Source organism: Diceros bicornis, chromosome 23 (assembly GCF_020826845.1).
Source record: "Diceros bicornis minor isolate mBicDic1 chromosome 23, mDicBic1.mat.cur, whole genome shotgun sequence".
Taxonomy (NCBI): domain Eukaryota; kingdom Metazoa; phylum Chordata; class Mammalia; order Perissodactyla; family Rhinocerotidae; genus Diceros; species Diceros bicornis.
In genome coordinates this window covers 48091782-48114520 of record NC_080762.1, presented here as the reverse complement: position 1 = coordinate 48114520, position 22739 = coordinate 48091782, and the positions used below count along the sequence as shown (strand labels likewise).

Here is a 22739-nt window from a genome sequence, read left to right as displayed (position 1 = left end):
AAACCTAAGTACAAAATATCATAACTGGCACAAGAATTGGTTTGCCAAGCTCCTACATGAACACTACTGTTAAATGACACTTCTAGTAACCCCATGGATTAAGCAAACAAATGAAAATCTCCTCCTGTCTCTCTCCAGCTCTCACCCCACTTACCGCATTGTACCTTGTCTGTTTAGTTATCTGTGTTCTCCACTAGACACTAAATTCTTTGAAGGAAGGGAACCCATCCCATTGTTTTATACCCCCAGCACCTTACACAGCACTTGGCATTTTGTAGGCACTGAAATATACTTCGGTATTATTTGAATCTTAAAATGAGAATACATTCACATACTCTTTGTATAAAAAAATAAATTAACCAAAAGTCTTAAAAATTATTTTGTGTGAAACTAAACTGTCAGGATGTGTGATCTCTGTTTCCATGGACCAGATCCAGCCTTTGCCATGATTTCACTTAAAAGGTGAGAACCAAAGGTGCTCCCATTGGGGCCACAGCTTTAAAAAGCATCGTTAATCACTGATTAAAACCTGAGGGCTCTGAGGATCAGAGACATAGGTAACTTTTCAAGGTCTCATCATTTTTTAACAGCAGATTTAAGACTCCAGTCCAAGTCTGGGGTCTGATGACCAGAGCCTGTGCTGGTTTCCCATTCCAGCCTGTCCTGATGGAAACACAGATGAGCCCAGCACATTTGTTCCTCTCTTACACACCACATAACTTGTTTCTTTTCACCTGTTTCTCAGTTGATTTCTACACTACCATGGGGTCATTTGCCCTTTATAAAAGAAAATGCTACAATCTTTTATATATAGATAATGACATATATTAAAGACAAATACTGATTTTAATAATTTCAGCTAGAGAAATCGAGTACACAGTGAATCGTGTTGGGAAAAATAAAGCATGAATATAATTTTAGAAGAGAATGAATGACCCATGTAGTAATCTACATATACAAAGGCATCTCACACAGTATTGCATAAAATTTCAACAATGAATCTCAGTGGATATAAGGCACTAAATATAAAGGGCAGACATATTTTTTATGGTAGACATTTGAAAATGCTTCATTTTATGCATTTACTTGACTTAGAGGATAGAATAGTTTTATACTGCTACTAGAAGACAAAAAAAACAACCTACTAATTAATTTTCTTTATAACATTGCCTTTTGGCACTTCTGCCATATGCCATGGGAAAATCTGCTGTTTACTAAAACAAATGAAAAAACTTAGATTTGTAAAATCTAAGAGGAATATATAAATCTAAAAGAGATTATTAGTCTTGATCCAAGAAGACCACAATAAAGTAAAACCATCTATGCCAGTCACCTTGGGAGACAAATAAAAAAAGTATAATGAAAAAACACAGATGTGCAAAATTGACAGAAATCAGTTTTAAATGTTCCAAATACCGAATGTGGAATCTTAAGAGTGTTTTTGCATTTTCAGTAATAACCAAATGCAAAAAAGTCACTCAATATAGTACTCACCCTTCACTAAAGTTCCCAGGTAAGCACAAACATACAAAGAAGAAAATAGTTAACTACTACATTCATTTATTTTAAAAATAGGGAATAAGCAAAAGACAAGTTCATAGGTGGTCTCAGCCAATTCAGAAAAGAAATCTGACAAGCATAAAATAATTTAAAGGAGAGAGAAAAATTATGCTCAGAAAAAGGTAATTCAAAACAGATCATTAAGGGCCAGCCCTGTGGCTTAGCGGTTAAGTGCGCACGCTCCGCTGCTGGCAGCCCGGGTTCGGATCCCGGGTGTGCACCGACACACCGCTTCTCCGGCCATGCTGAGGCCGCGTCCCACATGCAGCAACTAAGAGGATGTGCAGCTATGACATACGGCTATCTACTGGGGCTATGGGGGTAAAAAATAAATAAAATTTAAAAGAAAAAAAACCCAGATCATTAAATTTGTATTTCACTGCTCTTAGAAATATTAACTACGTGTCCATAGTTAAATTTTCCAAAAAACAGTTTGCAGTAGCCACAAGGGGGTGAATTAAGACATGATGTTAGGGCTAATGAAATCCACTCTAGAAGGCAGCTTCTCCGGTGACTGCAGCACCAGCAGATGTAATATGGGAAAAGCGTGGATCTGTGCAGGGTATGGGGGACCTTGCGGGGGAAAGAGTGCAGAGAAGCTGACTTTTCACTAATATGTGTCCTGCACTGCCCAAGGGAGAGGCTCTAACTCTCGGGGATATGCATATTTCCATAGCTAAAAAGGTCCTTCTGCCACAGGAGCAGGGACATTTCTCTGCTTCCTGCCTCCTTTTGCTTAAATCCTAGGCAATTCATTTGGTTTCCTACATCCCCTAATACACGGTGGCCCCAACAATAACTGGCAGTGGGCATCTTCTATTGTGACTTAATGTACTTTCATGTCTTTTTAGTTGACATCAATCTATCCACAAAAGTCTGATCATCCATGGCCACAGTGAAGCGAGGACAGACCTTGGACTGTGGTAATGACCTTGATAGAGCCCTGAGAGGTCCTGCCATCCATCACTCCAAATAGCTCAGCCATAACTGCCTGAGAGATTCCTACACTGCTGTTTCTCATCGAAAACTTAAAACATGCAATAATTTTTACATTAACTTAGAAAAGATAACAGAAATAACACTTAGCTAATGAAACAGCAAGCAAAAAAGTAACATCAAGACATGGTCTAGATTTTGGGAGAACGTCCAGAGAGAAGGAAGCAGAAAAGGAGTTGCATTTTGATAGCTGTAACTTAGGTAAAATCCATGATCAGCCTACAGCCCTGCAATGATCAGTTCACAGGTTGTCTTGCTAACTTCTGCTGTGAATCTAAATGGAATAAATATAAAGCAGGGATCATCAACAAAGTTGACTCTGTAGAGAAAGCAACACTAAGTGGTTAGGTGGAGATAATGAAGTACAGAATACTCCCTAACCTTTAGAATAAAAAAATCTACTTAAACCACATAAGGGGGGAGGGGGGAAGCCACAACACAGGGCAATGCACGAGTAAGGAAGGCTTCATGAGATGGCCCTCCCAGGATGTGGAAGATTTACACAGAGACAAGGAGGGCAGCCATCTAAGACCAGCAGAATTATAGTCTGAGCGACGACAAAGACTGAAAAGCACTTGTGAATAGACAAGCTTGACACCTGCTGGGGAGAAGAAAAGAAATGGAACCTGGACATCTATGCATGCAATGAGGAAAAACAGTCAAAAACGTAAGTGCCTCAAAACAAAGGTATGAAAATCCAGTAAAACTGCACTTATTGCTGCTTGATTGCTACTCTCTCTATAAAGAGACCCCCGAGGAAAGTGTCAGCAGTGCGCCATGCCGAACAGTTCAAGTGGGGAGAGTCTGGGGTCCAGGAAACCATACTTGAGGGCTTTACTTTTTTCACAGTGAGGCTGGTAACATAACAGAGTGCTCAAGGCCGCTTATGAAATTGTGCTTGTTTTTACTCATGCCCAATGAGAACAGCCTCAATTTTTAAACATAAGCAACTCTTTTCCTTTGTATTGTGAATCCCTTCTAAGGGCAAATATATAAATCAGCAAGTTCAGTCAACACAGATACAACCTACTAATTTGCTGCATTAGCCTGCAGACAGACTGCCTATCCAGGGGGTCACACTGTTGTAAGTTAATGGGAAGGATGGGAGTTTTGAGGGAACCCAGAAGAATTACAATAAAGCACACCCTAAAATTACAATAATATAAGTTGTACCGTGATAAATCTCATAAAGAAAGACTCTAGCATTTTTCATCTTATTTAAAATATATAACTAATGCATACTTGTTTCCAGGTTTCTTTCCTTCTAATGTATTTAGATGCTGTTCAAGGGTCTCCATAAGACTGCTGGGAGCCTACAATAAGAAAGTAAAAATAAATGTCTGTATTGCTTTCTTTCAAAGTAAATACATTGGAACATCGTTGTAACTTTATATAGTAGAGGTCTGTGGGTGGACCCCAATATATTTGTGAGATAATTTCATTCCAGGTTCTTTTGGTATTTAGTTAATGAAATTCCATGGACTCTCAGACAGGCCCATCTTACATATATTTAACTCCACTGCATAACAAATAGTGTTACAGCGTAGTTTCAGTGTAGAGATTACATTGGATAGACTTTTTCTAAGATATTACTTACATGCAGTAAATTCAATTAAATCAAGTTCACCATATGTTTCCATATGACCACAGTGAAAAAAGAATACGTATTTGTATCCAAGCCAAAAATATAAGTGCCCAAATACAAACTTACAGAAATTTGAAAATATAGTAAAATCTCACCTATCCATGTTTGACTGAAATATTAGGAAAAACTGCTACTATATTAAAAAAAGGGAGGGTAAGTGATAGTTGTGGAGAAAAGAATACAACTTTAATAGTCAAAAACAATTAAGATTTTCTTATTATTGAGCTATTTAATTTATATATATAATAAAGTAACTTTAGCAAATATAAGAATGTTATAATAAACTATCATGTATTGGCAGATTTAACATATTTCAACCCTTTTATTAAAAAGTACCTAAATATTTGTTTGTATAACAACATTTTAGGCAATACAAAGTGATGGCATTTTACTGTATATTAGAAAGAGAAATAATAGGTTCATACATATATTCCACCCCATCTAGTCCTCAACCATATTTAATTTCATCTTTCTCAAATAATTTTAACCTAAATTAGACCTTAACAGCAGCGCAGGCATTCAAACAACAGCATTTCATGAATGAAACATATAACTACACTTATAGATACACTTAATTCTAACAATTGTTTTTTAAATTAATATAAAATTACTATTGAAGGACTTTAACTACGCTAACTGCTAAAATAGCTCACAGAAGTCAAGGAAATTCATACAACTGTATATTTTACACTGCACCTATAACGACAAATTAAAATTCTTATTTAAAAATTTTAATTTTGGAAGTTCAGAATATTTATTTAATATTCATTTTCATTTCACTGATAGACTCAAACTGTCTTAACAATTATGTGATTATTATATATGTAATTATGTGATTATCATAAGTGTAAATTACTAAGTGAACCAAACATATAAATTTATAAATATAAATTACTAAGTGAACAAAAATATTAACTTGATCAAAGTAATGAATGTAGGGTAGAAAGGGACAGCTCTATGAGCATTATCTAATAAGCTATAAACCATAGAGTAGAAAAAAAATAATGTTTATCAGGGGATATAATACATTTAGAAAGTTAAAAAAATTAGAATTTTAAAATATAACCCAGATGAAAGTGGATTTATTCAACAAATTCCAGTAAACTACAACTAGGAGTATACCTCTAAAGTTTTAAAAAAATGAATTTTTAAGAGATAAAGGAAATTTTGTTCTATAGAACAAATAGTAAATTATAGATGTGCTCATTTGATAAATAGAATGTATACTGTAACCCTAAAAGGAAGAAAATAGAAATGGCTTCACAATTTTTAGGTGAATTCACACCTAATAACTTGAAAATTGTCACATTAATTGTCATAATAATAATAATTATAATTGTCATAGTAATGGAACCTAGGAGGCCTGGCCATATAACTTTAAACTTTTCATATTTCCATTTTCTTCCTTGGAACCACAGTTAAGGGAAAAATATATCAAGCCATAGAACCTCTCTCCAGGGAGAAGACGTAGGTCCTCTGAATGTTAAATGTGACATAAAGGAATGTGAGTCCGTGCTAAACCTGTTTTTAAAAAGACCAATGCTATTTACAGTCACAAAATAGAGAACAATATGGAATAATAAAAAAAGAGGTAATATTTTCTCCTATAAAGTTCCTTAGTTATCTAAAAAACTCCCAAAACCACGAGGATAGTTTGCAATTGTATTCTTTTTGCAAAGTTACTTAATAATTTAAGGAAGAAAATTTAAAATAAAATAGTAGTCACAAAAACTGCAATAGTTGAGAGAAATCTGACCAAGAACATGGTTTACAAAACTGACTTTTATCTTTAAGGGGAGTTATTTTGCAATACACTGCACATAAAATTAAGTTTTGAGCATTTTGTCTTAGAGGTTTAAGAATCCTTCATCATTTATATTTCTTATAAGGACATGTGAAATCTAACAGAAATAAATTTCTCAAATGTTTTCAGAGGAAAAAAAACTACTTTGAAAGTAAGGCTCAGGAGTGCAGGAACATCAGCCACTTTCTCAACTGTGTCTATGGCACTGACTACATCCTGGCATGGAGCAGACAGTAAACAAAAATTGTCTCAAATTTCCAAGGAGCAAGACTTTGAGAATGCCTCTGCTGTTGTAAAAGGAACTTAAGATAACAAAGGATAACAAGCAGTACCTTTAGTTGCTTATTTTAAAAAATGCTAAAGTCTATAGACCAATCATATGGAAACACCAACCCAAAGAACAAGAGTCAGCCGGGAAAGCTAACAGACAACAGCAATGCGTCACGGTTACGGATTCATCAGTGGTACAGTCTTTAAAAGGAGATTTTTCTTTACCGTAGTTTTCAGATCAACCAGAATTCCTGACATCAAAACCTAAGATGTTTTTCATAAATGGAGATATTTTAAACTTGGAATGCACACACACCAAATATTTTGAAAATCCTTTTCTTGGAATAAATTCATAGCTGATTGTAAACCCAGGATCAAAAAGGAAGCATCCATCTACAACTCAGATGCTTTAGCTTCTAAAGCATCATTAAAACCAACCAGAAGATCATTTGAATTTTTGATCATTAGATCTAAGAAACCATTTGAAAGTGTTGAGGAGGAATATTTCAGTTTTGAGATATTCACTTCTTACTCGATAGAGCACTTTTGAATATTTTTAAAAGTATTTCATTGATATTCATAAATCATTTATATGCGGTTATGATGATAGTATATGCACAATGTAACAAGGGCTACAGATGACCACACTGGTATTTATTGTGCATTTTGTAACCTAAAAGATATCATTAAATTCCTCTGTTCCATCTTGCCACAAGAGGAATTCTAATCCTTATTAAGGTACGAGCAGCCTATTCCTACTCCCAGTCAACAGGCAGCCCTTCTGGTCTCCATCTGCTCTTTAACCATCTTCCATGTTGGGTGTTTTTGTTCATTGCTACAGTTAGATTCAGTGGCCATGGTGCCCACAGAGAAGCCTGGCAGAGAGTAGAACCTAATCTCAAAGGTGTTAAACTGAGTCCACACAACCTGGTATTTCCGACCCATCTCCAGATGAATCCTGGTCTAACACTGTCTAAAGAACCAACCCTGGAACAGTTCACATTCCAGCTGGGACCTGATCATAGTGTCACTGTGGGTCTAAATCCCCAGTTCAATTAGAAGCCTCCAGCAGACCTGTGAAAGGGGCTCTAGATAAGAATCAGGGAGTATTTAGCTCTGCTGCTCATGATCTCAACAGAAATCACAATTAGGTTACTAACTAAGAAATTCCAGAAGCACATAATACTCTCATACTGACTTTTAAATATACACTGGAGAAATGAACTAGAGAATTTTTTATGAAGATTTTTTATTATTTATTTAAAAATAAATGTTAATATTGAAGTTTAGGTGGCTCTTAAGGTCATAACAAAATCAGAGGAAAGAATAATAACAAATTCTAACAAATCTCTACCACCGAATAGCTTTCTACTAGACCCAGGGAAGGTTTTATTTTCCTTAAGGATGGGGTCTCTGTTCCCTAAATTATGATAATGCACTATGTACATCAGTAAATAAAATATTATGTCTCTGGACCTCTTGAGAGAAGGAGATTATATAAATTATAATGAATATTATAGTATCATTAAAAATTAAACCCAAGTATGTGAATCCTTCTTTCAGTGACATACTATAATTTTCTAATTGTAAAAACAAAAAGGTATTTAAATATTCTTTTAAATGTTTCCGTGTCTCCCTTCAGACTCTGTCCAAACTAAGTGAGACAAATGAGGACCTATTTTCTTAACTGAGAGCCTCTCTAACAATACATCTAAGATTTTCTTTCACTCAGTGAGAGACGCCTATAGAGTTGAAATAAAGATGATTCACCACTTCTAAAAGTTATTCACATAGCTAAATATTTTAATATCCACCTTTTTTAAGTTAACATATTATTTATCTGGTTGCAATGTAAATGTTTATTAGAATTAAATAATTTAAAATGAAAGCATTCTGATTTTCTTTGCTTTTTATTACAGGGTTACAAAATTCATAAATCTACATCTAATAAAGATATTTTTAATAGTACTTTTTGCATGCTTAATTTTTAGCCATATCCAAAAGGATACCAACGTCTTGTTCAGGTATGCACCTGATTAAAGAACACTGCCTTCTCATAGTAGCAAAAATATTTTATACTAATATTCTGTCTACTAGAAGGAGCTATCTCTCAGCTTTTAAACCAAAAAAATACAATGCCATCATGTTCTGAATTGTTCTGTGAATTTTATTTATGAAGAATTCTTGGTATTTAATTGGTATTTTAATAATACAAATACAGAGACCATTACTTTGGGTTTCTCTAATTCTTAATAAAAACTTAAGGTTAATGTTATTTTAAATATGGAAATATTTTGAGGGATTATAAGGATAGTCAATTATTAAATCTACTTTGATATTATTAAAAAGGGGGTAATCTTTCATTATGACAGTTTTCTTCTATTACAATGACTTTTTTTATTTACAAAGACAGAAAGCTCATATATTTATTACTGGTATATAAGACAGCGGCTCTATATTCTCTCCTATCATCTGACTATCTCTAACTAAAGGACATGTTTGGGACAGAAATTTACCATAATTGAGTGATGAGTTAGTTGATTAACTAAAAACAGTTCCTGCCAATTATGAGAAAGGTCATCCAGTAATTCTGCACATACAAATGACCTTGAGCCTGTATTTTTGGAGCTCTCACAACATACCCTCTTGACGGATACAAGGACCAACAAGGAAGCACTACTGTTGTTTTTATGTACCAGATGGTCCCCAGAAAAATCACTCATCTACCACTACCACTTTGTGAAAAAGGTTCTTTTATATATAGAAATTCATCTACATCATAGGGGAGACATGAATGAGTGTAGTAGCACTATGACTTCAGAGTTCTCCCTATTCATGCCCCTCCTTCACACCAGGGACATGCCGAAAACTAGGAGAACAAGCAGGAAGAACTGTTCAAATGTTCTGACTACATGCTTACAAACAGTCACTTTTCATAGATAAAGCACTTTTTTAACATTTATTCAAGGCTTCCTTTTGATTCAAGTGTAAGAATTAAAAGATGAGCCCAATAAGTAAATTCAGTTGCCTTTTAAGAAGAAACCATGTTATAAGGGCTGGAAAAATCTTTATATTACCTCCAAAAATATATTCAATAGCTAGAAAAAAATAAGTAAGCTAGAATAATTTCCAAGAAAGTTGGTTGGCCTAAATTAAAAATGCATTAAATGCTCACAAGACTATGCGCTAGGTAAAACCATTTATGGCAAACTATGGAATAATAATTTCATGCATACTAAATCTTCCACTCAGAGAACCCCTTACCTGTGTGAGGTCAGGAATGTCACCTTTATCAATGCCAACTTGCTGTGGATTAAAAAAAATAAGAAGTTACTTAGTGGAAATTTCTTAAAAATTAATTTCTTTGTATTTAATAGAAAATCACCTATAGAATTAGTAAAAACTACAGCTCAATCTCAGTGTAAAAGAATTGTTGTTATATACATCAATCTCACTTTGCTCTTTGTGTAGTTTTCCACTCAATATAGTAGAGCAATGATTTCATTAACATAGTTAGATATAAGAAATGTACAGAATTTTGCTAGAACCCCAAAAAAGAACTTGAGAAATTGATGTGTAAAATTTAAAGGTCTCTTCTGTGGTCACTGGCAGCTAAAAACCTAAAAAAATGCTTAGACTAAACTTAAACTGTTAATTAAGCCCAGTAAGTCCTCTGGACAGGGAATGCTCATTTAGTTTTACTAAATTGTTCAGGGTGTAGTTTCCACCCCTCCTCCACAGAGAGAACCACTTTCTTAGTTTCTTATGTATCCTTCCAGACTTTTCTTATGTATTATGAAATATATAAGTACATATTTATTTCCTCCACTCTTATACAATAATAGCATATTATATACACTGGACTTACATTTTTCATTTAACAATATATTTTAGAGCTATACCCATATTAATACACAGAGTTTCCTCATTTTTTTAAACAGCTGCCTAGAACTTCCTTGTCCTATAATTTATTTGACAAGTCACCTATTGGTGGACATTGAAGTTGCTTCCAATCTCTTGCCACTGCAAGCAATGCTGCACACACAATCGAGCACCTGTGTGGACACATCTGTAGGAGGCATTTGTAGAAGTGAAATTACTGGGTAAAAGCATATATGTATTTTTAATTTTGGTAGCTTGGGAAGGAAGGGGGGGCAGAAAGAGAGAAAAAGAGAGAGAGCGCATGAGCGCAAATATGGGAATATGTTAATAAAGGTGAATCAATGAAGACAATATATAAGTGTTCACTATACTACTCTATTAACTTTCTTGTAGGTTTGAAAATTATTCAAAATAAAACACTGGGGAAAATATAAATCATAACTTCAATTCCCTTGTTTTATATAAATGATGAAACTGAGGCTCAAAGAAACAAAGTGGGTTAAACCAAGGTCTCTCTCTTTGAGAAATGAAGTGCTTTGATTATGCTGATGGAAATGTCGAAGCAAATACATGAAGTGTACGTGTCGGGCGCCTACAAAGACAATAAGGAAAACTGGGGATTGGAAAAGCCACTTGTGTGTCAAATGCTGAGCTAACTTCTTTTCTTTGCTTTTTCTATGTCTACAGCAGGGTGTCTCAGCCTTTGCACTATTGACATTTTGGGATGATAATTCTTTGTGGGGCTGTCTTATGCACTGCCAGATGTTAACAGCATCCTTGGTCTCTACCCACTGGATGTTAGTAGGCCTCCCCCTCCTCCAGTTGTGACAACCAAAAACGTCTCCAGATGTTGTCCCCTGCGGAGAAGGAGGGGAGCAAAATCACCCGCTGTGGAGAACCACTGGTGTAGAGCCCTGGCCCTCATCCCTCTAGACCACCTTACGCTGGAGATTCCTCTCAGAAGTACAGACATTACTCGCTAACGACTGAGCTCTGGCTTTAGGGAAGCCACTGACGCTTCCCTAAACTCACTTATATTATTACAAATTATGGAAATTATAAACTAAGACCATCTCATTCCATTTATTTCTATATTTTAATATTTCTTTAGATGATCCATTAAAAATATTAGTATGAATGAAGTCAGTGTTTTTGAAATTAAAGTATTATGGATCCCTAATATTGAAATCACTTTGGTAAAAGGTGATATGTTTCTCTTAAATGGATAATTCTGTTAAAGACACACTTTAGAAATTCTTCCTTGGCATTGTTATTTTTACTGCCCTGAACTTTTGAACCATGATGTAATTGGAGGATTGACCTGAAGAGTGATTGTATTACAGAAATCTCATCACCCTCTGTCTGCAAATATTCTGGGAGATATAACTCCTACAGTTTGGTATTTACTTTGGAATAGCAAACTAAGAATAACTTGGTTCTATAAAAGGGAAGTGTGTTTAGCAGAAATCCCTATTACCTCTAAAATAACCATTTTACAAAGTTTCAGTTGTCTGCTTTAGGAGACTTCCATATAAGAATCCAAAACATAGGAAGTTTCTGCACTGTAAGCAATTCTTCTGGGAAATTTGAATATTTCCATAGAAATTGTTCAACTACTCCACATTTCTTTTACTACAACGACAACTTATTCCTAACATTTGCCAAATAGCCAATATATACATATAGTTGTATTTTTGAAATGACATTCTGGAAGTCTTCTACACAATCTTCGGGCAAACAGTACTAACTATAGGATAGCTACGGGGTATGAGTCCATACATATGTACACCACATAAGTACTGTTTGATAGAAAGAGAAGCTCTGTTGAAAAATTTCTGTATTAACCAATCATAACCAAACCACTCAAAACTGTATTCAAACAATTAGTGTTTAAATTATGAACAATGGGGGCTGGCCCCACAGCGTAGCGGTTAAGTGCCGGCGCTCTGCTGCTGGTGGCCCGGGTTCGGAACCTCAGGTGCACATCGACGCACCGCTTGTCAGGCCATGCTGTGGGGGCCTCCCACATAAAGTGGAGGAAGATGGGCACAGATGTTAGCCTAGGGCCGGTCTTCCTCAGCAAAAAGAGGAGGATTGGCATGGATGTTAGCTCAGGGCTGATGTTCCTCACAAAAAAAGTAATAAAAAAAATAAATTATGAACAATGTAATTTAACTGTGAAAGAAAACACAAATGGTTATGGTTTTATCCCATTGTGGTTTAATGTTTATTCTATTAAAAATAATTTTGTAAATTAGTATTAATTCTATAAAAAGTCTTAATCATAATGTCCAAAAAAAGTAAAATATTTATTATTCATTTATTTAAATACAGACTCTCAAAATGACATCTGATTTCTATCTCCTTCTCTACAGCCTGAATTGGGCCTGTATTAACAGGAGGTTATCAACAGACACAAAGTAAAATTTCACATGTAAAAGTAGAAGGAATTGATAAGTACCCCTTTTTCTCCTGGTGACCTTGAGTTCAGCCTTATTATGCTGATTAGAGAAATGTATACCTCAGATTGTCATATGTCCAGCTCCGTACTCATCCGATACACACAATACAAATGGGAAAACTGGGAAGCATGTGCAAGAGGAATTAATGGACCAATGAAAGAACCTGCTCTGGGTGCTTAGGCATAACTTATATTTTCACAGAAAGAAATTAGGCAAATTTGACTAGACTATATTGATAATTATGGCTAAACCATGGGAAAATCATATCAAATACAAAAAATAAAACTTGTGTAACAACAAAAGCAAAAGTTTGAGCAATTCTATCCTTCCTTAAAGACCACCACCATCAATAAACCCAGGAGGAAATACACATGAATGTGCTTTAATGTATATATAATTTATATAAGCTAATCTTTACCTTCTGTTTCCCATGTTACATTAAAAAAAAACATTTTTATTCTGATTACAAGCTGTATGGATCAAAGCTGAAGAGACAGCATTTTGCAATATTATTTTGGTCTTAGACTTTGAATGTGACAATTATTAATGAGATTTGAAAGATAATGCATGGACTAGAGTGCCTTTGAAATTGTGTGTATAAAATGCTTGTTCTGTGCTATATTCTCAAAATGGCAAAACTGTCCCACATCCACAGCACTGTGTGCTCTTGCTGTCGAGCTTCAGCGCCCTCGCACAGCACTCCCGTCAGTCCTGGCCAGCAGTCCGCTGACATGTAAGATAAAATTCTGTTTGTCATCTTGCCAAAGGACCACAATAGAAAGGTTATCATAATTTCCAATATCAGTATAAATTAATAATTGGAATTTGTAAGAGAAAACATCAATTTACAGATAACCTCAGGAACACCAACTGTATGGTTACAGTTACTTTAGGTATAAAGAAACATCCTTAAGAAAATTTATAAACTTTATAAAATGAATTATACTCTCTGTTTTATTTTTTCATTGTGTTTAAATCATTGACAAAGTAGGAAAAGTCAGATTTTATGATTTATCATTTACACATTAAGAACAATGGATGGATTATCTAAAGGCTTTTTTCTAGGGTTCAATAAAAAGGAAGCACTTTATTATAATCAAAGATAGCCATTAGGTGGAACGGAGAAACAGATCCCCTTACAAAGCTGTCAGTGAGCTCATTATCCATGAGGATTTGGTCTGAACACAGAATGACGCTGTGATTGGGACACAGGAGTGCAGAGTACAGCTCTGAGGGAAAAGTTGGATGAGATGACTTCTAAGGTCACTTCCAACCCCAATACACTGTGACTCTGTGGCAGAATGTCTTGCCAGTTATAAATTCTATCACTTACTCCAGATGTATGAGTTACTATTTTTTTTTAAAGATTTTATTTACTTATTTATTTTCCCCCCGAAGCCCCAGTAGATAGTTGTATGTCATAGCTGCACATCCTTCTAGTTGCTGTATGTGGGACGCGGCCTCAGCATGGCCGGAGAAGCAGTGTGTCGGTGCGTGCCTGGGATCCGAACCCGGGCCGCCAGCAGCAGAGCGCACACACTTAACCGCTAAGCCACGGGGCCGGCCCTATGAGTTACTATTTTAAAATTATATTTCCAACAAAGCTTAATATTGCTTACCTCTGCAACTTTGAGAAATTCAGACACTCGCGTCATTCTAGTTAGAAATCGTTTGTAAATTTCTAGAGCATCTTTACATTGTCCTTTCTTCATTTCAAAAAACTTTTCTAGAAGAGATAGATAAGCATTTTGAACAGAGTATTATATTCAACTTTCTTCTTAGCGTATGTTAATATTATTACTGAAAACAATTAATGTTTGAATCACAACACTTGGCACTAAAATCTAAATGGGGTATTAAAACACCCAAACAAGGGGGACTTGAGTAGTTTAAGAAAGGCATTATACTCTAAAGTATCTCACATGAAACAACTTAAATAATGAATATACTAAAGTAGAAGAATACATGAATTGTCACAGTAGGTTAAATTCATGATCCACATATCCCAGTATTCTGTTTTGGAAAATAGCATCAAATTCTTGCTGATGTCAATCTCAAAACTTATGACTGCATTCTACAGCATCCTCATTTACTTACTAGCTTACTAGTTCACTATGAAACAATACTCTATATATTATAAAGCAATAATCTATAAACTTCCCTGAATTAAAGAATTCTTTAAATTGTCTATACCTCGTATAAATTGATACTTGCTTTTATTGGTCATAAATTATTTCTTTCAAATATTATAATGTGTCTTTTAGTGAGAAATAGTGGAGTTTTGTGAAAAACACTTGTTTTGCCAAACTCTTCACGACTTTCTAGTCTATAATTGAACCCTCCTTCTCAACCTTTGGTTTTCTACACAGAAAAACAGAATGCTGTTCTCTCTGCACTCCCAAGACTAGAATCCACAGTCATTAAGGTTCTAAGGTAGTCTAGTGGTTAAGATTCGGCACTCTCCCTGTCACCACCTGCTTTTGTTTCCCGGTCAGGGAACCACACCACCTGTCTGTCAGTTGTCATACTGTGGTGGTTGCATGTTGCCATGATGCTGAAAGCTCTGCCACAAGTATTTCAAATACCAGCAGGGTCACCCATGGTGGAGACAGGTTTCAGCAGAGCTTCCAGACTAAGACAGACCAGGAAGAAGGATCTGGCCACCCACTTCTGAAAAAACTGGCCATGAAAACCCTACAAATAGCAGCGGAGCATTGTCTGATACAGTGCCAGAAGGTGAGAGGACGGTGCAAAAAGACCAGGTGGGTTCCGCTCTGCTGTGCACAGGGATGCTAGGAGTTGGAATCGACTTGATGCCACTAACAACAACAAAGGTACTATAGGTCCATTATGACTACAGTATGAGGGTGTATTTTCTCCATACACGGTTTGAAGAAAACCAGCACTTATGGGTGTTTTTGCCAGCCAGTCATTCACCAATTCATTCAGTCAATAATTATCGACATTGCAGATGGAGACACAGTAGGTTAATGTCTACAACAGCTCCCAGGCAACTCTGGATCATAGGAGATGGCTCAGTATCTTCATTATTTTATATTTGCACATGGTTAAATACATGCTATTTTTATATTCTCTCACACTTGAAAGTTCTTGATTTCATTCAGCATGTAATTTTACTACCTCAAAAGTATTTTTAATTTTCTCAAGAAAGGTTTAATAATATATAATTACACAAAGAACTAATCATCAAGGGTAGCTACTCATTACCTCTGTTGACAGACTTTTGGTAATTTTACTTTTAACACAGACCTCCCCTGTAGGGTATTCAAGGGAAGTAAAAAGATCAAGAAAACAAACATACTGTTTTCTTCTTGTTAAGATTTGAGAGGAAAATGAGTCTAAAAAAATGACCAACTCTAAGGATCCTTTCTTTATCCACTCTATCCTATTTTCTAAAGCTGTAGATAGAATCATGGTGCTGTAAGAAAACAAATTAGTGTAAACTTTTGAAAATAAGGACTGATTCTGGTAAAACATACTTTTATTTCTTTCTTCTTAAATAATCTTCACATAAACAATTTCTTCCAAATGTCTAAGTTACTTTTCTTTACTATAATATAAGTTTATTTCTTTGCATCGGATCTTCAGCAATAACACAAAAAGAGAAATAAAACTGAATAATCTCAATTTCCTTTTAGAACCAAAGCATCAAAATTTTAATCAATTTTTCTGTCTCCTCTGGATGCTTTTTAAATTGTTTGTATCTTTCGTGGTAATTTAGGATTCAGCAACAAAAGAGATTCAATCATTACGGCTTTAGGTTGTAATCTCATAATTGTTTCTAGAACAGTGGTAATGACACAGAAAGGCAACATGCACGGATACAAGCAAAGCTGTGAGGTTTCCTTGTTCCCTCAGAGACCAGGGCAGGGCCCAGAGAAATGAATACTTTTAACAGAGGGGATGAGTCACCCAGAAATCAGTCTCTTTCTTTCATGCCAAAGATAACATATGTTGATTTTCAGTTTTTTAAATGATAAAATTTGATATTTGTAACACAAATCTTTACAAAGAGCTGGTAAATTCCCTTGTCATATTAGTTTTAACTTTCACAGAATAACCATCCTAGCAAAAGAACCAGATGAAAAGGTATCCCACCCCCATGAAACACACTGAGACTTTGCACATGGATTCTGACTAATGACCATTAGTCAGGAAGGGAAGCATCTTCTTACCCACACACCAGAGTTTCACTACAGTGATAAAATATTTGCGAAGATTTGCAGCACCAATATTGATTCCAACATTAGATATAGCCATTTGGTCATGAAGTCTTTGATTAAAACTAACCCAGAACATGTTGATACAGTTAATTCCCAGCACTACTTAGTAAACAAACAAAAGACATACCTGTATCAAAACACTTAGGAGACTAAGTGTACCTGTCTTCTACAGTGTTACTTTTACAAGAGCAATTTGACAACAACACTGAATGAAGGCCACTCAACACCGGAATGTTCTGAGGCAAGAATGGACACTTCCACCATTTTTGAAAAGTCAGGTCTTTAATATGAAAAGGTACAACTCTCCTTTTCTGCTCCTAATCTTAGCCAATAGACTATCTTTTTTCAAATTAAGTGAAATAAAAATATGTATTGAACAATTAATACTTTAATATAAAGAGAAAATGTATTACTACAGTCTACCTGTGAAGCCAACATAAAGAGAAAGTAGATCAGCATTTAAATAGCTGCTCAAGACAACAATAACGGAGAATTCATTGGCTTAACCTGTTTAATTGCTCAATGAATTGTAAAGACAATAAATCCAATGTTCTTGAAGCAGAGAATGAAACAAGGGAACTGGTGAGAGAGTATGAGAATGAATCAACAGAACTTCATTTCTGACTGGGTATGGATTTGAGTAAGATGAGCAACTCCAAGATAACTGAGGTTTCAGATTTAGTAGACTAATTATATATAAACAGAAATAAAGAGATTAGGAAGGGTAAATTCAGGAGTTCAGTTTTAGAGATTGTTGAGTTTTAGGTAAGAACACATATCTAAATTTAAGTGTCTACAAATAAGAAGACATGTAAAACTGAAGCTCAGAAGAAAGGTAAGGACTGAAATAATAGATTTGGGACTCATCATAATGGAGATGATAAGTTTTCCAATGAAGAATGTACAGAAAAAGCAGAATAGTAGATGGTTAGAAAAGAACTTTAGCAAAAGCTCACATTTATAAGTGGTAAGGAAAAGTAAGATCAGCCAGCAAAAGAAAATGGAAAGATCTATTTTATTTGACTTACTGATAAACTCTCCCACTTGAAATAAAGGCAATACAGTTTTCAACTGCACATTATGGGCAGAAATCTTTCCCCACTAAAGGCAAAACCTCCAAGAGCTCTGTATTTGATGTTGGTGATTGCCTCACCCAACCTCCATTCTCTCTCTTTCTAGACTCATGAGAAGCCAGCATTCTGGATGCAAACTTAGTTCTGTAAATTAGACAGACTTGTAGGAGATCTGGAAGGTGAAACTGAGGCAGAGGCAGTCATCCTGTCCCTTTTCAGCTGTTTCTTATAAGTGATAAGATTCTAGAAGTGTGAGATTATCTTTCAGCAGCATACCACTGTCCACCCTCCAGCCTCCTGGGTTTTAAGGAGTAATGGTTACAGTCACAGTCACTAGATCTGACTCTCAACTCCCTGGATTATAGTGTCAACTGTCCTTTCTCCAGCTTCCCAGGGTTGCAAGGCAGCCGAGTAGTGGCTGCAGCTTCTTATTCTTAGCACACTTTAAAGCGGTGGCCTCAGAAGGCACAGCTTCCCTAGTTTGCAAGAACTTATTATTTCAGGAGTCACCTCAGGAGACTGAGTGTAGAACCAGCTCCTGCAGGCTTCCAATAATAACACAAGCACCTAACTCCCTGTATTAAATCCCTTTCTACTTAGAACCTGTAGAGTGGTTTCTGTCTCTTCAATAGACACGGTATTTGGTACCTGAAGTGGCTGTAGAAGTCAGACTCTCAAAAATGTCAAAGATGGGAATCTGAGATTAGATATGTGACCTGATTGGATCTGAAGGCACCACCTGTAAATAAAGGAAAATTGGATTCTCCTAGTCTGTCCCGTATAGGAGCAAAATAATGACTTAAGTCATCACCTACGGTTTTCTGAAATGAACACCAAGAATGAAGCTTATCAGACCAAGTAGCTGCTGGGACAGACCACCTTGACGGGAACAAGGCAGACAGAACTGTGGGGTGGATGGCTGCTCCTGATGCCACTGGACAACTGAAAACGGAAAACGACAACACAGGATTGTAAATTATTGGCTCAAGGCACCCGTCAGACTGTGGTACTCCAAGCTGCCCTAAAATAATCTTATCGCGTGCAGACAGAAGGCTGTCATCGCTGAAAGTCAGAGAGTCTAATCTTGTGAGCTGCTGAATTATAGCATATGTGGTTAAGTTAAATTTCCAGCCTCACTATGGTCTCCTCTGTGAAAGTTAAGATGTTTATTGAGAAAGAAAACTGGAAAGGGGAGTACTTGGGTAGATTCAAACTAAAGTGAGCTATTCTTGCTGGAAGCAGCTTTCCCTTCTCAGTCCAAAGAGGCTGGCCCTGCCTTGCTTGGAGACCCTGTAATCAACCCACCTTTCATGAGGGAATGAAAACTCTCCTCATGCCCTTTCCCTCTACTACTTACCCCCTCCCCACCCCAACTGCCTCAATACCTAGAATGAGATTTAGAATCCAGAAATTCCAGCATGCTCTAGAGAGATGAGGACAAAGTCTGACCCAGGAAGAAGAAATATACATGCTAAAAGAAGTGCAAGATTTTGCAAATTTATGTTGGCAGTAGGGTTGCCAGATAAAATACAAGACACTGAATTAAATTTAAATTGTAAATCAATAATTTTTAGCATAAGTATATCCCATATATTGCATGGGACTTATTAATATTACAAAAAATTATTCATGTGGATATGAATACAAATTTAACTGGGCGTCTTGCATTTTTTCCCCTGAATCTAGCAACTCTCAATGATGAAAAGCTAAGGAATTGGAATAGAGTCTAAAGGTTCTGAGCAGGACAGAAGGAATAGTACATTAGATTTTGTGATGTAATTGATAATTTATCAATTTGGGTGAATGTGCTAAAAAGCATGGATTCAAAATGTTAGCCTGAGCATCTGGAAGTGGCTTGAACACAGTGGTTCCCAAACTGAAGTTCCCAGTCCAACAGAAACAGCACTGCTCAGGACCTTATTAGGAATGCAAATTCTCAGGCCCTACCTCAGACTTACTGAATCTGGGTTAAGGTTAAGGTCTAGGATTCTGAATTTTAATAAGCCATCCAGATATTCTTGAGGAAGGTCCTTGAAACACAGTCAAAATCACTTTTTCCTAGTCTTCCGCATGGGATCTTTACCAGAGTGACTATGCTCAGGGGAAAGAGACATACCCAGACTCTGCAGGGACACTAACTCCAAGCTGATGCTCCTCTCTGGGGACCCAAAATGTCACTACATGTTCTACTAATCTGAGTGGAGGCTTTATGGGAATTAGGCGAAAATTAGAAAATTAGATCTGGTGGATGCATGAAACTATCTGTGGTTATTTCACCAGTTTCCTAAACACATAGTTGGGATAGAAACAACTTTGAAACTAGTGGAATCCCCATACTGGTTTCCTGATCTCTGCAAAGCTACTGGGGTAGCAATTCCATCACATCCCCAGTTAGCTTGCGTATCTGGTTTGTGCAAAAGATGAATGGATTTAAGAGCTTAACAGCAAGTTACTGTAAACTTAATCAGGGGATGACTCCTATTGGCAGACGTCCAGGTGTTCTCCTTACCAGCATAAAATGAGATAGCTTACCAGCACACCTGACAGGTGGCTATCAAACTCGAAAATTCTTTTATTTCTATCCCAATAAACAGAGCCCATCAAAAGTAGTTTGCTTTCATCTGGCAGGGATGCCAGTACACCCTCACTGTCTTATTTCAAGGACATCAACCTGTCTGGCTGTCATAATCCCATGGGCTATCACTTTGATGACATCAGGCCGACTGAACTCAGCAGGCAAGAATTTCAGGTATGCTAGGTGCCTTAATACATCCCATGCATGCCAAAAGGTGGGGACAGAATCTATGAAAGTTCAGAGACTTGATACCTCAGTGAAGTTTCTGAAGGTCCAAAGGTCCCCTCCATGTGAAAGACAATCACTTTGCATCCCCATAACTAAAATGCAGGCAAAAGTTTGCTGGGCTTTTTTGGTTTTGTCGGTAACATACAATAACGTGAGTGTGTGCTGCTCTAAACAGACTAGCTGGTACGGTGTCAGATACAAGTAGGGTCCAGATCAAGGGAAGGCTCTGCAACTGCTCCAAACTGGAGCCACCTGGGCCTTTGTTCCCGCGGATCTAAAGGTACTCAGAGTATCTGCAGCAGCTCCAAGTGCTGCAGCGTGCCTCTGGCACACTCCAATGGGAAAACACAGTAGAAGCCTCTAGTGCTTTGGAGCAGAGCCATATCTTCTTCAGACAGAATCTAATCTCCTTTGGAAAAATTGCTCTTGGCTTGCTTCTAGAGACTGAGATTCTGACCATAGAACACCAACTGATCATAAGACCTCAAGTGTCACCTAAAAACCAAATCATTAACTTGGAGACTCCATCATCAAATGCAAGTGGTATAAGAGATCAGCTCCCAACAGATCCTGAACACCCATGTAGGTTGTATGAACAGATGCCTCATACTCCCAGTGGACCTACTCTTCTGCATTCCCTCCCTCCCCCAGGGCCTCTGGGGAGTTCCCTATGACCAGCTGACGGAGGGAAAAAAGAATCCAAGCTTGGTTTCGAGATGTTTTCTCAAGCTGGCACCAGTTGGAAGTGGTTTGTTGAATCACTGTATCTCCACAAAGGGGTGACCTTGACAGTAGGAAGAAATCTTTCACTATAGGCCAAACTTCAAGCAGTATATCTATCTGATTTTCCACTTTATGTCAAAGAAAAGAAGGTGAGATATACAGAACTACACCAAATTATGAGCATCTCCAGGGATGGCACCAGAGGAAGTTGTCAGCACAGTGGAGCAGTTATTTATTGTTATGAGACTTATATCCAAGGGCCAAAACCTAGAACCTACTCGTTTACTCATTCCAAAATTTTGTAAGCACCAAAATCCCTTCCTGCTTAAAACATCTGAAGTGCTTTCCATTTCCTGTACTTAATCTTCACTGACATAAGAACACATACAGAAAGGTGATCTGAATGAATCATATATTTAGATTTTTATGTATGAAGTCTGCAGTACCCAAATCTTTGCATTCTGATAGTCTTTATTCAAAGACACCTTTCAGTAGTTCTACCTACCAAGTAAGTTAATAACTCCATCATTGTAGCAAGCAAAAAGTTTGATAAGATCTTTGAAAAGAAGCATAAATGCAGCATTTATGACACCATTTGTTAGCTCATTTGGATGCACCTAGAAAAAGATGAAAATTTAATATGTTAACTGTATACCATCAAATGACAATTTTTCTCAAAGCACATTAAAATGTCTCAAATGATTACTAAGAAATTCATTCATATTCTACAAATGTTGTATAACTCTTTTAGTAGCCCTATCAATACCAAAAAATGGATTGCATATTTTTTTGCTTCAATTTAAGTCAATGAAATTAGTCCTATCAATTATAAGACATATATACATTCTATTTGATCAATGATCCATAGGTCAATCAAATCCAACTTCTGAACATCTGGTCTTTTGTTGCTTTTACAATGTTATATTACATTCTTCCACTTCCCCAGTGTAATGGGCTCTGTGGAAGGTTCAGGCTCCAGGGACCTGCAGTGACTCAGTGAGAAAGCATAGCATGGGGAATAGATACCTTAGCCAGCTACCCCTAACATAATTCGTGAGACTCGCAGCATTCACCCATCCACAAAATACTCTAATCACCAATACACAGAAGAAGAATTTCTCCCCATTCCCCAATCCTTGTTCACAACTCCTCAAGCTCTGTCCTGTTCCCTTTATGACTTCTTTTCCCCTTTAATTAGGATAGTATCATTATTAAGGGTAAGGAAAACAAAGAAAAATAAATGAATAAAAAGAAAAAAAAGTTGAGAGAAGCAACCA

At 36.4% G+C, this 22739-nt stretch overlaps 1 protein-coding gene across 1 annotated transcript in view; it reads right to left on the bottom strand.

Moving 5' to 3' along the window:
• SNAP91 (synaptosome associated protein 91) overlaps window positions 1-22739 on the bottom strand; it is a 150499-nt gene that overhangs the window by 67334 nt on the left and 60426 nt on the right. Inside the window, exons 7-10 of the mRNA XM_058566692.1 lie at window positions 21968-22079; window positions 14239-14345; window positions 9540-9581; window positions 3799-3869 (exon numbers count right to left, since the gene is read on the bottom strand). Coding sequence (XP_058422675.1) covers window positions 3799-3869; window positions 9540-9581; window positions 14239-14345; window positions 21968-22079 — 332 coding nt within the window. The remainder of the gene's footprint in view (window positions 1-3798; window positions 3870-9539; window positions 9582-14238; window positions 14346-21967; window positions 22080-22739) is intronic.